We start from the raw sequence: 14,624 nt of genomic DNA, 5'->3' as shown, positions 1-14,624 counted from the left end.
TCATTTGCATTAGAGGCAGTCTATTTCGGATGAGATTAATTTGGTAATGTGGAACATCCACAATAGCAGCAGCACGGCTACAGTTACATCGGGAGATCTCTATCAAAATCACGACCCATTTATCTCAGCCAAATCTATATGGACTGTCGCTAATAACTACTCTGATTCAGTGCAATCAGTTCCTTCAATTTGTTTTCCAATCAGCTGACGATCAACCCAACAGCATTTCAAATGATCAACTTGCATCCATTCGGCATCGAGCAGTCACATCAAGATTTCAATTTGAACAATTTTACAAAACAGCCCAAATTTATCGAGGTTGCGTTCGGAATAGCCCCAGTTCAGCCAAAATAAACAGCATTTGTCACACAGCAAGTTATAAGTAAGAGATAAATCCATAGTAGCATTGTAAGAGGTTGAAATTTTTATTTTGGTAACAGGATTGAAGCTTGGCATGCCCCAGGACAGCAAGCCACTCAGTGTTTCCTGAGAGTATTATGTAAGACAGAAAACATATATTTCCTAAATGCAATTTAATCCTTCATCTTGAATAAAGTCATATTAAATGGGAAAGTGGCAGATCTTGAACGAATAAGAATCAAACTAAGCCTTTCATAAGACTTAGATTTTTATAATTTATCAGGAATTTTCAAGGGATCCAATATCATGTTTTAAAGTTCCTTGGAATAGTGTCCATAGTTGGGTTACCTCTTCTTCTGCTGGAAAGATCCCAAACTTAGCACCAATCTTCAACACTGTAATTATACTTCCTAATGTGGGACAGTAGATTTCTTTTTAGCAGCCAAGAAAAGAACTGGTTCCCTGGAATTGCTTAAGTGAGGGTGGAGGGTGTTGGTGCATGACCTTGAAAAGCATGGGAGCATGGTGCAAAGGAAGATAGAAGGGTAGAAGTTCAAGGAAGCAGTGAAAAGGAACCATGTGTACGCACCAAAGTAAAGAAGGCAGTGGTGTTGGCTGAGGAGAAAAGTAATGGAAAAAGGACACAAGAATATTCAGAAAGATAAACTGAGAGTGTGGGGGCTAGAGAGAGAGAGAAACACCTAATTGTGGAAGGCGGAATATTATCAGGAGTAGAGCATGTGCTAAGTATCTCAGTGAGATCATGGGACCCCATGCAGAAATTGAGAGCAGGTTCAAGGATGGATCAGTGCTGGGAGGGATGGAGGAGGTTTGAATCAAGTCCAGAGGGTGTGTGCATGATGCATGTTGGGGGAAGGGAGTGAAAGAGGAGGAGGAGGTGGGAGAGAGGAGAAAAAGACAGCAGAAAGATTTTGTTCACATCGAGAATGGCACAGCCGGGGAATTCATTTCCAGGTTAGTGATTGACGTGGTGAAATTGTAAGCATTAAAATTATATTGGATAGGTAGGTGATGGAAAATGAGCTATATGGGGAACTTATTTCCTCCACCTTCAGTTGCCATGGCCTATGAAGGCAGGTTTGTTGCCGAAAACATGAACTTCCATTGGACTGGCCCATGATTATTCTGGGCAAAGTACTGTAGTGATTTACCGTTGCTTTCTGCAGTATGGTTGACTAGGAAACTCTCCCGCTCTTACCACCTGCCAACATACATACTGGAAGGTTTTACAGGCTGATAATCAACCTGTTGGCCACGTTACAAATGCACCTTCTGTGGCCATCAAGTCCTGAAGTGGGACTTGAACCCAGAGCTTTAAGCCCAGAAATAGGGACGCTACCCACTGCACCAAAAAACCTCCAGATATGGGGACAGGTTGGGTAAAGTATTTGCTTTCAGAAAACGTGAACGCCAACATAGGCTAGTTGAGTTGAAAGGACTGTTGTTGTGATATGACTTCTATGTATTGCTATGCCACGCAAAGCTGAAAAATCAGCACAGCGTTGGGTTAAATGGGGCATTAAATGTTGCATGAATCACTTGAAAATTCTTGACAAAACTTTGAATCTAAGACAGAGGTTTGGAATGTGACCAATTTTATTAATTTTTACATTTGCAAACAGCATTTGGAGCAGGCAAGTCCAAAGAGATTGTTGTAGTCCTACTCGCCAGCACAAACATTCACAAACTACCACTCAGTGCCTCTTAATTCCATCAACAACTTCCTCTGCAAAAATATCTATCCTTTGTGCATTTTCTAACTCTATTTGCCACATTAAGTGACTGTACAATAGTCAGTTACAATAATACAAAATGCAATCTGGAAACAATCTGCTCCCAAAAGACATGCCAGTCACACAGTAATTAACGCATTAATAAGAAAGAAAAGCTTACCAGTATTTTGGAAGTGTAAGCACTGTTGAGAGATATTGCATTAACGAGCACGTCCAGTGTTTTTGTTGAGAGGACATCAGGATCTGGGACCTCTTTATAATGGACATCCCCAACGTAAGTCTGTACAACCGTCATTCGGTTTGTTGTCAAAGTGCCTGTTTTGTCAGAGCAGATTGCTGTAGCATTACCCATGGTTTCACAGGCATCCAAATGTCTCACTAGGTTGTTGTCTTTCATCATTTTCTGGTCAAAAGAGTGACAATATAACAGTAAGTAACAGCTTACCAATATTAGACTGTTTGAAAATATCCTTTATTTGCAGATATGTTAATCTGTTTTTATTCCAATTTTCTTCCACTGATAAACCCCCTAATTCCCTGGCTGAGCAATTAAGCAGGTACATCTCCAAAGCCTTCATCAAACCACATATTCATAGCTGGAAAGGAGTGGTGACTAAAGTAATGCTAGGAACTTGCAGCCATTCAGCCATCTCTCCCCACCTGCCCTTCCTGGAGTTTAAATCTACCATATTTCTTCTTCTACATTAAAGTATTACAGCTTGTAACACAACTCTAGAGGCCCTTCCTCGCACAATCTCTCCAACTACACTGCAGAGCCGGTTTCCCCATTCAACTTCACATTACGTCGACACTGAAAATATTCCAAATTGCAGAGTTTTACTTCTTTATACATCTTGTGACGTATTTCTAACCATTCTCTTAATTTACTTTTCAAGACCTCTGGTTCCCTCCACTTTATTTATTTATTTCAACATAGACAACATAAAGGACGCCTCACTTGTATATTCCCAAAGCTAATCCAATCAAACGTTGTTTTAATACCACAGCCACTTTGCTGCTAATGTAAATAACATAGTTTAAGCATGATGTTGGATGGACTTTACTAGTTATTCATTCATTATTACCACAACCTTCGTGGGGCCGTTAGCATTGGCCTACCTCTTCACTGGATTTCTTCAAGCATCCCTCAATCCACGTGTCAATGGATAGACTTTAAAATACTGCAATATGCAACTTGACACCACCAAAGCAGATTTTTGTTTTTGAAAACCCATTCTGGAGGAAATTGGGTCTGTGATAGTTATCTGCGAGCTAAGTAGGAAAGTATAGGTGTACATTTTCATACCTTCACAGAGTAGGCAAGTGAGATGGTGACTGCAAGTGGGAGACCCTCTGGGACAGCCACAACAAGGACGGTGACGCCGATAATGAAGAATTTAACAAAGAACTGGATGTAGACCGGTGTGCATTCAGGCATCCACTGCAGTTTTTGAATCACAAAAGTATCGATGGCAAAATATAACACAAGAATAATGACCGTGATTGCCGACATCACCAAACCTAGAGAAGATTCAATAAAAAAAAATACTAAGTCACTGTCGCAGCAACTGTTTGCTTCATATTTAACATCTTAACTGAGAACTTTAGGCACGCAATGTAGGAGGTTTAGCAAACATTGAGAAGGACTGTAAAAGACTTGAGGAAGACAAGTCAGGTTGGCAGAATGTGCAGGCAGGTGGCAATGCTAGTTAATGTAGGTAAGTGTGAGGTAATATATTCTGCGAGAGTGAAAACAAGGACTGGCAGTTATCCGCTTAATATAAAGAGGCTGAGCAGTGCGGGACAACAGGGTAACTGAGGGGTTAAATAAACAATTCCCTGGGAGTGGGGATTCAATTGTAACAAGCCAAGAGAATTTGGGGTTCTGTAAATATGTGCATACCCAAGGGTAAACAGGGAATGATTAATTTAAACCCAGTACTGGTTATTTAAATTAGAGTGACTTGCATAATTCTGGGCACAGCAGGAAACACTGGACATATGGCCTCAATCCTCTGTTTCTGTAGTTTCTCTGGGAGTTGTGATTAATCTTCCATCGAAGTTGCAAAAGGTATTCAGGTCAGCACCCATGAACATTAGATTGTTAGTATTTCTGCCTCTGATGGAATTCAAATAGTCAAATTCCAATGCTCCAGCTTTCTGATATTTTCATCTTTAAAAAGCAAAACCAATGAGAAAGTGAATCTCAGAATGGATCTCACTAATTGGCTCATCAATCAGAATATATATTTAGGAGCAAAGGAATGAAAGTGGGCCATTCCATCTATCATAGGAACATAGGAGGTGAAGTAGGCATTCAATCCCTCAAGCCTGTTCTGTCATGTAACTAGATAATGGCTGCTTTTCAACCTAAATGCCATCTTCCCACAATACTCATATATCCCTTGATGCCATTGGTATCTAGAAATGTATCAACATCTGCTTTTAGCATACTAAATTGGTGATTTATTTTGGCTGCTCCTCGGCAGCGGTTGGCCAGCGATGGGATCGCCTGGTCCTGCCACTGTCAATGGGATTTCCCATTGAATACCGCCATCAGGAAACTCGCAACAGGGGTGCGCCGTCGGCAGGATGGGAAGATCCCGCCAGCGTAAACAGTCGGAAGATCTCGCCCAACGACTGAGGCTCCACAGCCCTCTGGGTTTGAGAATTCCAAAGATTCACCATCCTCTGATGGAGGAAATTGCTCCCTATCTCACTCCTAAATGGCCTACCTCTAACACGGAGATAATGTTCCCTGGTCCTAAACCATCTAACCAGGATAACATCCTTCCTACATCTACCCTGTCGAACCCTGTAGGAATTGTGTACACTTCAATGAAATCACCTCTCATTCTTCCAAACTCCCCAATCATTCCTCATAGGACAATCCCACCATCCCAGGTTTCAGTGTGGTGAATGTTCGTTGCAAACCCTCCATGGCCAGTACAACCTATCTTAGGTGTGGAGACAAACACTGCACACAATACTCCAGGTGCACTCTCATCACGGCTCTCTACTACCCCAGCAAGATTTCCTTACTCTTGTACTCAAATTCCCTTGTAATGAACACTAACTTTTGTAAAGGGTCTGCCTGTAAAATTCAGCCCCGCAAATTTTGAGCAAACTTACTATCATGGATGTGTATGGCCTGAGTGAGTTAACGTCATTTCTTGGCATTGGTCTGTTGCTTACCTGTATCAGTTTTTGTTTTAGGAAGGTGTTGTTTTTCGTAGTAAATTGATTGAGGTATGAGTTGAAGTGTGAATGTGAAGCACAATGGCACAATTGCTGATGGTTCATTTATCTGCACAGTAATCCTTTTAAATTTACTGACATCACAAGATAGCTTCACGAAAACTGGACCATAGGAGTTCACGCAGCACTAGAGATAAGTTCCCCGGTAGCTCACATGGTTTTGATAAAGCATCCCAAAATCTGAAAATGTGGAAAATACTCAACAGATCAGGCAGCATCAGCGGACAGGGAATCATAGTTTTTTTAAAAATAAATTTAGAATAGTTTTTTCCAATTGAGGGGCAATGTAGCGTGGCCAATCCACCAAACCTGCCCATCTTTGGGTTGTGGGGGTGAAACCCACGCAAACACGGGGAGAATGTGCAAACTCCACATGGACAGTGACCCAGGGCCGGGATTCGAACCCGGGTCCTCAGCACCGCAGTCCCAGTGCTAACCAATGCGCCACATGCTGCCCCAAGAGAATCATAGTTAACGTTTCAGGTCAATGACCTATCAGAAGGATTCCTAATGAAAGGTCATCTACCTGAAAAGTTAACTGTTTCTCTCTCTCTCGCTCTACAGTCTGTGTCCGACCCCCTGAGCATTTCCAGCATTTTCTGTTTCTATTTAAGTTCCCAGCATCTGCAGCATTTTGGTTTGTTTCGGAGCCGCTGACTTGGCAAACTTCAATTGCCTGAAGATTCCCTGAAGGAACATTAGCAGCAACTGTGGTCAGTTAACGGCAGGTTTTGTACAATTTCACTTGCTCAAGGCTAATAGTTCTCTGGGTTAGCAATCGGTTCACCTGCTTTTCCTATCTGCACCGCCAGCTTGGTGAGCTTGCCCTGCAGAACAGACTTTTCTTTTTTTGGTCCACCCCCCTTCTTCTTCTCCTTTTCCTCTCCATCGCCACCTTCCGCACTCTTGAGGGGCTGCATTTCCATGGCAGCTGCGCCGTCTTGTTTCTTGGCTAAATTTAAACAAATTAAAGAAAGCTAGTCAGAAATACTTTGAACAGATACATCTGGTTTCCTTCAGTAATCACCGGAGCACTAAAGCTTTCAAAATCGATTTTTAAAAAAAAATTATTTGCGCTCTGCAAGAAGGCGATCTTCCTTCAAATCTCCGGCGATAACATTTAGAAATGAAGGTGCAGACAAACGCAGAGTTGCAGCACGCCTCAATGTTCAATATTTGCTCCATCGGTGAGATAAATGTTAATTATGGACAATTGATCAGAGGACCGTTGCTGGCTGAACACTCAGCCTGGTTGACAGGGGGGGTGCCTGGCCTGTTCTGAGGAATGATTGTTCGCATTCTTGGTGGTGAGCTGCAGCCACCAAATGGATGCCCATTGCCAGCCCGAGTGATCTGAAGACTGACCCAACTGGTAAACAGGTAATCCTGGGGGTGAGGTGCACAGCTGTAGTGGTGGGAGTGTGGTGGGGCGGGGGCAACAGCTTTCCTCCTGGTCTTGCAGTAATCTTGAAACTTACCACTCTTGGCACTTCTTTTTTATATCTGCAGCGCTTGCTCCATCCCATGGATTGCCTCAGGTATGGCATTGGACTTTGACTTCTATAGATTAATGAGGCTATCTAACTTGGGTGGGCACCTCCAGCAGAATTTGGCAGGAAGAATAGGCGAAGAACAGGTGGAAGGCGGGAGGTCCACCATTTCAATTGATACCACTCGGATGGAAGGAGTTAAAATTTCCTCCAAATCATCTAATGCATCTTGCTTCAGATATCCTTCATCAGTGATTAAACCAGGTACAGATAGCATTGCTGTCAAAACTGGAGTTGCGTGCTAAATAAAGATGGTGGCTTAATTCTGTTTTGCACGTGACTCTCAACATATACAGAAAGTAACAGATCATTCTGTGCAGTCTCACACTTAACCTGTCTTTGTAGGCCACATTGCTAACGAAAGAAAAGGCTTCATTTAATGGTTGGATTTTATGATGCACTTAATATCCAACACTGTTTGGCATAGTCCTCTTAACAGCTTTTAGTATTTAGCTATTTTTAACAGAAGCCCAGCTGAAACTATTTGTAAATAAATATATGGATGTTTCTCATTTTTTTTCTTATAAAATATATTTACAGGTTTCTCTCTTTTCCCCCCTCTCACACTTGATTCGTCCTCATATGCTCGTCTCTAGGGAACAGGCAAAGAGCCTACGCTGGTCTCCTGTTTAATGCATGAGTCATTGGTAAATCTGTTTATTTTTAATCTCTCTCTGTGTGGAATGCACCTGACCTCCACTCTGCACTTTATCCTGACAAGATCAGCAATCCATCATTTGCAAAATAGTAGACAGATTAAAAACCGTTTCAGGAGGAAACCCAATGCAATTAAGACCTTCAACAACTAAGATAAGTTCATAAGTTTTATATGAGTAGAATTAGGCCATTTGGCCCATCGAGTCTGCTCCACCATTCGATCATGGCTGTTCTCACCCTGGCCTTAACTCCACTATCCTGCCCATTCTCCATAAACCTTCAATCCATTACTAATTTAAAATCTGTCTAACTTTGCCTTAAATTTACTCACTGTTCCAGCATCCACCGCACTCGGGGGTAGTGAATTCCACATAATCACAATTTGGGAAAAGTAGATTCTCCTCATCAGTTTTAAATTTGCTACCTGTTATCCTAAGACAATGACCTCTTGTTCTAGAAGACTATGCAAGAGGAAGCATCTGCTCCACGTCTATTTTTTCCATACCTTTTATCATCTTGCATACCTCAAACTGTCTTCCCTCATTCTTCTAAACTCTAGAGAGTATAGGCCTAAACTGTTCAATCTCTCTTCATATAACAAACTCCTCATCTTTGGAATCAATTTAGTGAACTTCCTTTGAACTGCTTCCAATGCCACGACATATTTTGTCAAATAAGGTGGCCAAAGCTGTGTACAATACTCCAGGTGCGGTCTCACCAATGCCTTGTATAGTTGTGACAAGACTTCCTTACCTTTATACTCTATTCCTTTAGCTATAAATGCTAATATTCCATTCGCTTTCTTTATTATCTGCTGTACCTGCACGCTAATTTTCTGTGACTCATGAAGGAGGACACCCAGATCACTTTGAACGGAGAAGCCAAATTCTCTTCCCCTTTAGATAATACGTTACTTTCTCATTTTTATAAATACATGACCTCATACTTATCCACATTAAATTCCATCTGCCACATTTTGGCCCACTCTCCTGACCTATCTATACCCATTTGTAAGGTTCTTCTTTGCTCCTTGCAACTTACTGTCTCATCAATTTTTGTGTCATCTGCAAATTTGGCTATAGAATCTTCTATCCCTGTATCCAAATCGTTTATATAGATTGTAAATAGCTGGGCTCAAGGACCCGAATCCTGTGGCACCCCACTACTTTCATCTTGCCAACCAGAAAAAAAAACATTTATCCCGACTCTCTGTCTCCTGTCCGTCAGCCAGTCTTCTGTCCAAGCTATTAAATGAACCCTAAATCCCATGTGATCTAACCCTGTGAATTAACCTTTTGTGCGGCACCTTATCAAACACCTACCGGAAGTCCAGATATACCACATCTAAAGCTCCAATTATCCACTTGGCTTGTTACATCTTCGAAGAACTCTAGCAAATTAGTCAAACAGGATTTGCCTTTCATAAAACCATGCTGACTCTGATGGATAGCGTTTTGACTTTCCAAATGTCCTGATATTACTTCCTTGATACTTCATTCTAACAATTTCCCAACAACAGATGTTAACTAACTGGTCTGTAATTTCCCACATTCTGCCTCCATCCTATTTTGAATAAGGGCATTACATTAGCATTTTTTCAATCCACAGGAACGTGTCCAGGTAATATGGGGATATTATAACCAATGGATCCAGTATCTCGGCTGCTACTTCCTTTAACACCCTAGGATGTAGGCCATCAGGCCCGGGGGACTTGTCGGCCCTAAATCCCAATAGTTAGTTGAGTACTGTTTCCCTATTGATGCAGATTGTTCTAAGGTCTTCCCTTTCCATTACCTCTGAACTGCCTGTTTTATAAGAATGGTACTAGTGTCCTCCACTGTGAAAACTAAGGCAAAGTATCAATTTAGCATCTTTGCCATTTTTGTGTTCCCCACTATTAACTCTCTGGTTTCATCTTCCAAGAGACCAACGTTCACTTTAGCAACTCTCTTCCCTTTTATGTACTTACAGAAACTTTTCTAAGAAGGAACAAATAAAAATTACAGCACAGGAATGAAATGAAAAATGAAAATCGCTTATGTCACGAGTAGGCTTCAATGAAGTTACTGTGAAAAGCCCCTAGTCGCCACATTCCTGCTCCTGTCCGTGAAAAGACCCTTCGGCCGTCCAAGCCTGTGCCAATCCAGATCCTCTATCTAAAACTGTCGTCTATTTTCTAAGAAAGAACAAAGAAAGATTTTGCTATCCTTTTTGATATTTTGCGCTAGTTTCCTTTTGCAATTTACCTCTTTTTATTACTTTTTTGTATCCTTTTGTTCAAGTTTGAAAGTTTTGTTTTTGTCCCTTTGTTTATGTTTGAAAGTCTAACATCTGTAGATTTGATTTTTATGCTCTCTTTTCACATGTTTTCGACCAAAATTCTATTTGGCAATATCAATAATTGCAAAACTTTAATGGATGGTTAAATATCCATCAGGTAGCTGTTGTACTGTTTGCTAGCGGTACTCTATTATATACCTTCCCATTTGGTCATTAAGTAAACAGCTCTGTGCCATACTAATGCCCAATGTTTCAAAGGAAAAGTATTTGCATAGTTTCACAAACGCATATTTATGGAAAATTTCAAACTATTACGGATATTAAGACATCTGTCAAAACAGTCTATAAGAAGGCTACATGTGAATTAAATGACAGGCAGTGGAACTAGAGGATATTTTAGAAATTTATAAAACGAGAAGATCCTTTACAAAATCATCAGAGATGTGGCAGACTGCATTACCACATTTATTTTCAATATCAGTAAAAACAAAACTCCTGTCTGAAAAGAATTGGAAATAGTTAGTAAATACTGGGTCGTCACTTCCGGGAACTAGAGAAAAGGAACATCTTAATTGAACAGCATTGATGTCAGTATAAAATAAACAGAGATTGATCGACTGTCGAGAAGAACGGTTACCTTTATTCTGGCTGTTCTCCATATTTCCATCCTGCATTTTGCCTATGATGAAAAAGTACAACAAACAGAACAGAAACAAACAGTGAAGAGTCACAACAGAGACAACACATATAGTGTTACATTGCAACCGAAAATAAAAAAAATGGTTGACACAATAGACAAAATTTTAACAGTTTTTAATGGCCAGAAATCTGCAACTGATTGGAGAGCAGTCTATTTAGCTGCACAAGAATTCACCAGTTCAAGGATCATATTTGCAAAAATATTTGAACACATTACTCAGGGGTAACTGGTTACAGTACACCATGAAGCTTGATACAACGAAAATCTAGTCCAAGTGACTAATGATCGTTTCATGTGCACAGGTGAAAAGGTATCACTCAAGTGGTTGTCAGTAAATAGAACTGCTCTATGTCCACAAATAAAGTGATAATGTTGAGATTGTATGGTACACAGATACTGAAATGAATACTATAGTGCTAACGATGGTTGGCTGGGGCATTATTTTGGCAGTCAAATGGGGGGGTGGGGGGGGAAATGAAGATTGATGACTATCATCTCTGAAGAGAATTCAAACGGGGCAGCATTTGTGCAGGGTACATTCTTGTTAGCCGGGTCCATTCCCTCAGTTTTACTTTAGTCTTAGATTTATTTTAGCCTTTGAGAAATTTCATGCATTAAATCCATGTGTTCCAACAACTTAATTGAGGTTCCCTCATCTCCAAATCTGAGGCATCCTGAGAAATAACTGTGTGAAAAGATCACTTCTGCTAATCTTGGAATTTTTGCTCAGTCGTCAAATAATTTCAAGCTCACCTGCAATCACTGCTGCGAGGAGAATGCAGTATTTTATTTCACCTACACTGCTGAAGTGAACTTATAAAGCTCTGACCTCAGTTTAATTGCCGAATGGAAGACCAACCCCTAAGCTCGAATTGAACCTGTGTCTCGAGAAGTCACAGTTCTTTTGTCCGATGACTTAAGCCAACAGCACTTGTTTGATTATCCAAGTTCCAATCTGTTTCTACAACCTCCACAAAACCACATCAGCTTGCACCCACTGATATCACATCCCAATGATGTGAAATGCGTTTCAAGAACTGCTAAGTTAAATATTTGGAGTACGGTGAAATGAGATGGTATTTTATTCCAATTAAGTATTGTGGTATTGGTGTCTATGTTTGAAAGGAAAAAAAATTGGGGGGGGGAGGGAATATTGCTGCCCTTGTAACCTATGTCAGATTTCCTCCAACCCTGGTCATTCCCTTAGCAGGAAGCAACTCATATTTTTGAACCTCTCTGCTTGGATCAATGTCTTACAAAAAGGTGAAGTGAAGACTTAAAAACGGCACAGAACTAAAAACAGTTGGATGAGCAAACAGTCGATGGAACATCATGCAAATCCCCCTTGCATGAAAGATTCAGCTTATCGCTGGCATCAGTAGCCGGTATTAGAAGAGCAATTTTAATTTTGCCTCACATCTGTCATATGCATTTCATAGAATTACCTATACTGAATATAAAACATTTAAGTGCACATTCTGAAAATGAATTCTGCAGCCAAGTGGTTATGGTCAATGGACTTTTAGTGTTCCATACAAAAGTGGGAATTATAAGCAACATGGTTATGTACCATTCCTGACACACATCAGTAATGCACTAATGACGTCAATGCTGAGTCATTGTCCTCCTACTCTATCATTAAAATGCTTGCATTTTTGAGCTCGTGTATGTACTGATGCATATTAGCTTTCAAATACACTCAGACATGCACAATTAAATAGATCCATGTCAATATGAACTGCTCATCCTGTCACCATAACTGGAGATTACACTGATTCTATTTTTCTTTCCAAATAACTTTCTAATTTCAGCTGTCTTAAAACCAAGACTGTGTGAAGTGAATCTGTAAAATGTTTAAAGGGATACCTTCTTACATCAGTAATGCACTTTGAAATATATGAAACACTCATCTGAACAAAAACAGTCCAGATCTCAACATTATCTCTGCTAAGAAAGATCAGTGACACTTCGCGCTGGTACAATCCTAGAAATGCATGAGGCAGAAGTATAATATGAAATTCATGCACTATACGAGACAAGCATGCTGTCCAACAGAAATGTAACTCAACAATGCGCAAGCTTAAATAAAACTGTCAGATGTTTCATAATGATGGATTTGACACTCAAAATCTACACTTTTGGGAAGATCCAAGAAAACTAGAGCAAAATAGAGCACTCAAGTATGTTGTGCGTGCATTTTCATGGGTGATTAGTGTTAGGATTGGACAATCTCAGTATAAAATTTAGGGATTAGCATTGCAAAATAAACCCACACAGTGTTTTGTGGTAAGATAGTTTTCATTTCAGAGGCTCTGATTTTAAGTCAATGGAGTTAAACAAAATGGAAGTCACTTCAAATAAATCGGTCAATGGGGATCCTGCTGGAAGCAATTTCCCTGACAGTGGGCAGAACTCTCCAGCCGTTTGCTGGCGGCGAGATTCTCTGGTCCCCACGGCGTGGTGGTGGTTTCAACTGGAAATTCCATAAACAAGCTGCGGCAGTAGAGAACCCTGCCACCAGCGAACGGCGCGGCCAAATTCTTGTTCTCGCTAGCAGCAAACTCACAACGGAGAATCCAGGCCAGTATAAAGTTAAACAGGAGCCCAGGAGCTAAACTCTTGAAACATACGCTTCCACAATATACTTAATCACTCATCATTGTATAAACTGCCATTACGTCTAGAGTGAAGCCTCATCAGTGTTTTGGTCTTTCTGTTACATCATCAGAAATTGACCAATAAAGATATTATACCAAAATGCTATTGTTGAAATTGTAGCACCACATCATTCAGGTTACCCAAAAGGAAGGTAACAATCACAAGTTTGTTAAGATTCCCCTGTATACTATGAAAGAGGCTCTGAGAATCATTGAATAGCTTTTACTAAATGTAGTGACTTGTGATCTGATGATACGCTCTGGGAAAGGGCCCTAGTTTCAACAAAGAACTGATTTCAGCTAATATGGATGATTGTTAAACCCACCTCACAGGAATTAGTTTTGTATAAATGCTTTGAAAAACTGAAACAGTGGAACTTGGTCAGAAAGCACTGCAGTGGTACTGTAAGTAAGGCACCATAGCAGATGAGGACACAAGTTTCCACTTTGTTCCCCACATTGCTGAAGGGTGCAAAAATCACAGTAATCATTCTCTTGGGACACCACTAGCAGTGACCTGAGAATTCCACACCAGATGACAATCACCTCACATTAAAGATGAGAAAATATGGGAGATAGTGGGCTGGATTCTCCGGTCCCCCAGCTGCGTGTTTCTCAGTGGCATGCTGTTCTCTGGCAGTGGGAATGTCCATTCCCGCCACTTTTCAATGGGATTTCCCATTTGCGACCATGATGGGATTTGCACCCATGGCTAACGGGCCAGTAAACAATGTTAAATGTGTCTCAAAATTCCAACATTTGTCAGCAATTTAATGACATAATTAACAGACCATTGTGTGCTCAGGGAAGCAGCCTCGATGGTTTACAACCCGCGTGAGACATGGTTAGACAAGACTGTGAACCCAGAGCGCTCAAAGAATCTTGCCAGTCCTTGGACAAATAGCTTTGCAACAACACTCACCCATTTTAAACTTGAGCGTTTAGAATGTGACATTTCTCTTTGATTATTACACTTATTACATTTTTACTTTTATTACATTATGTGAAAAAGGATATAAAAAAATAATCACCTACTGAAATGCAGCAACACTTTCTTTAGATTTCATGTAATATGGGGGCGGTTTTCTGAAGTTGCTGCAGGCAAGGTTCACTGCTAGTCACACACGTTTGCAAAATTCACCTTCATGTGTGAATAGAAACCAATCTGTAAAGGGGTGATTGTTTATCAGTCAAAAATAAATGGAGAGAGGCTGGTTATGTATGTGACCTTTTAAAATGTTCCTATTGTCGCTGAAATGTGCCATCCCTCGGGATCAGTTTGTGCGAATGAGCAAATGAAGTTACCTCACCAGTGCCTCAGAGCTGCTATGTCAAGTGATACCCCTCAAAAGGAGTCAGTCGCTGACAGTGCAATAACCCTTCAAGTCTTATAGAGAGGACTTTGCAA

At 40.6% G+C, this 14,624-nt stretch overlaps 1 protein-coding gene across 19 annotated transcripts in view; it reads right to left on the bottom strand.

Annotated features, from left to right (window-relative positions):
- Positions 1 to 14,624, bottom strand: part of atp2b2 (ATPase plasma membrane Ca2+ transporting 2) — a 999,595-nt gene that overhangs the window by 228,985 nt on the left and 755,986 nt on the right. For 15 of the 19 annotated variants that reach the window (XM_038812615.1, XM_038812611.1, XM_038812626.1 and 12 more), the window contains 4 exons: positions 10,497 to 10,538; positions 6,160 to 6,324; positions 3,421 to 3,635; positions 2,275 to 2,517 (listed from right to left, as the gene is read on the bottom strand). In XM_038812615.1, coding sequence (XP_038668543.1) covers positions 2,275 to 2,517; positions 3,421 to 3,635; positions 6,160 to 6,324; positions 10,497 to 10,538 — 665 coding nt within the window. The remainder of the gene's footprint in view (positions 1 to 2,274; positions 2,518 to 3,420; positions 3,636 to 6,159; positions 6,325 to 10,496; positions 10,539 to 14,624) is intronic. The other 4 variants (XM_038812620.1, XM_038812625.1, XM_038812629.1 and 1 more) reach the window with 1 other exon arrangement.

The sequence above is a fragment of the Scyliorhinus canicula genome, chromosome 11 (genome assembly GCF_902713615.1).
Source record: "Scyliorhinus canicula chromosome 11, sScyCan1.1, whole genome shotgun sequence".
Taxonomy (NCBI): Eukaryota; Metazoa; Chordata; class Chondrichthyes; order Carcharhiniformes; family Scyliorhinidae; genus Scyliorhinus; species Scyliorhinus canicula.
Note: the sequence above shows the minus strand (reverse complement) of the source record. Positions and strands in the feature narration are given on the sequence as shown.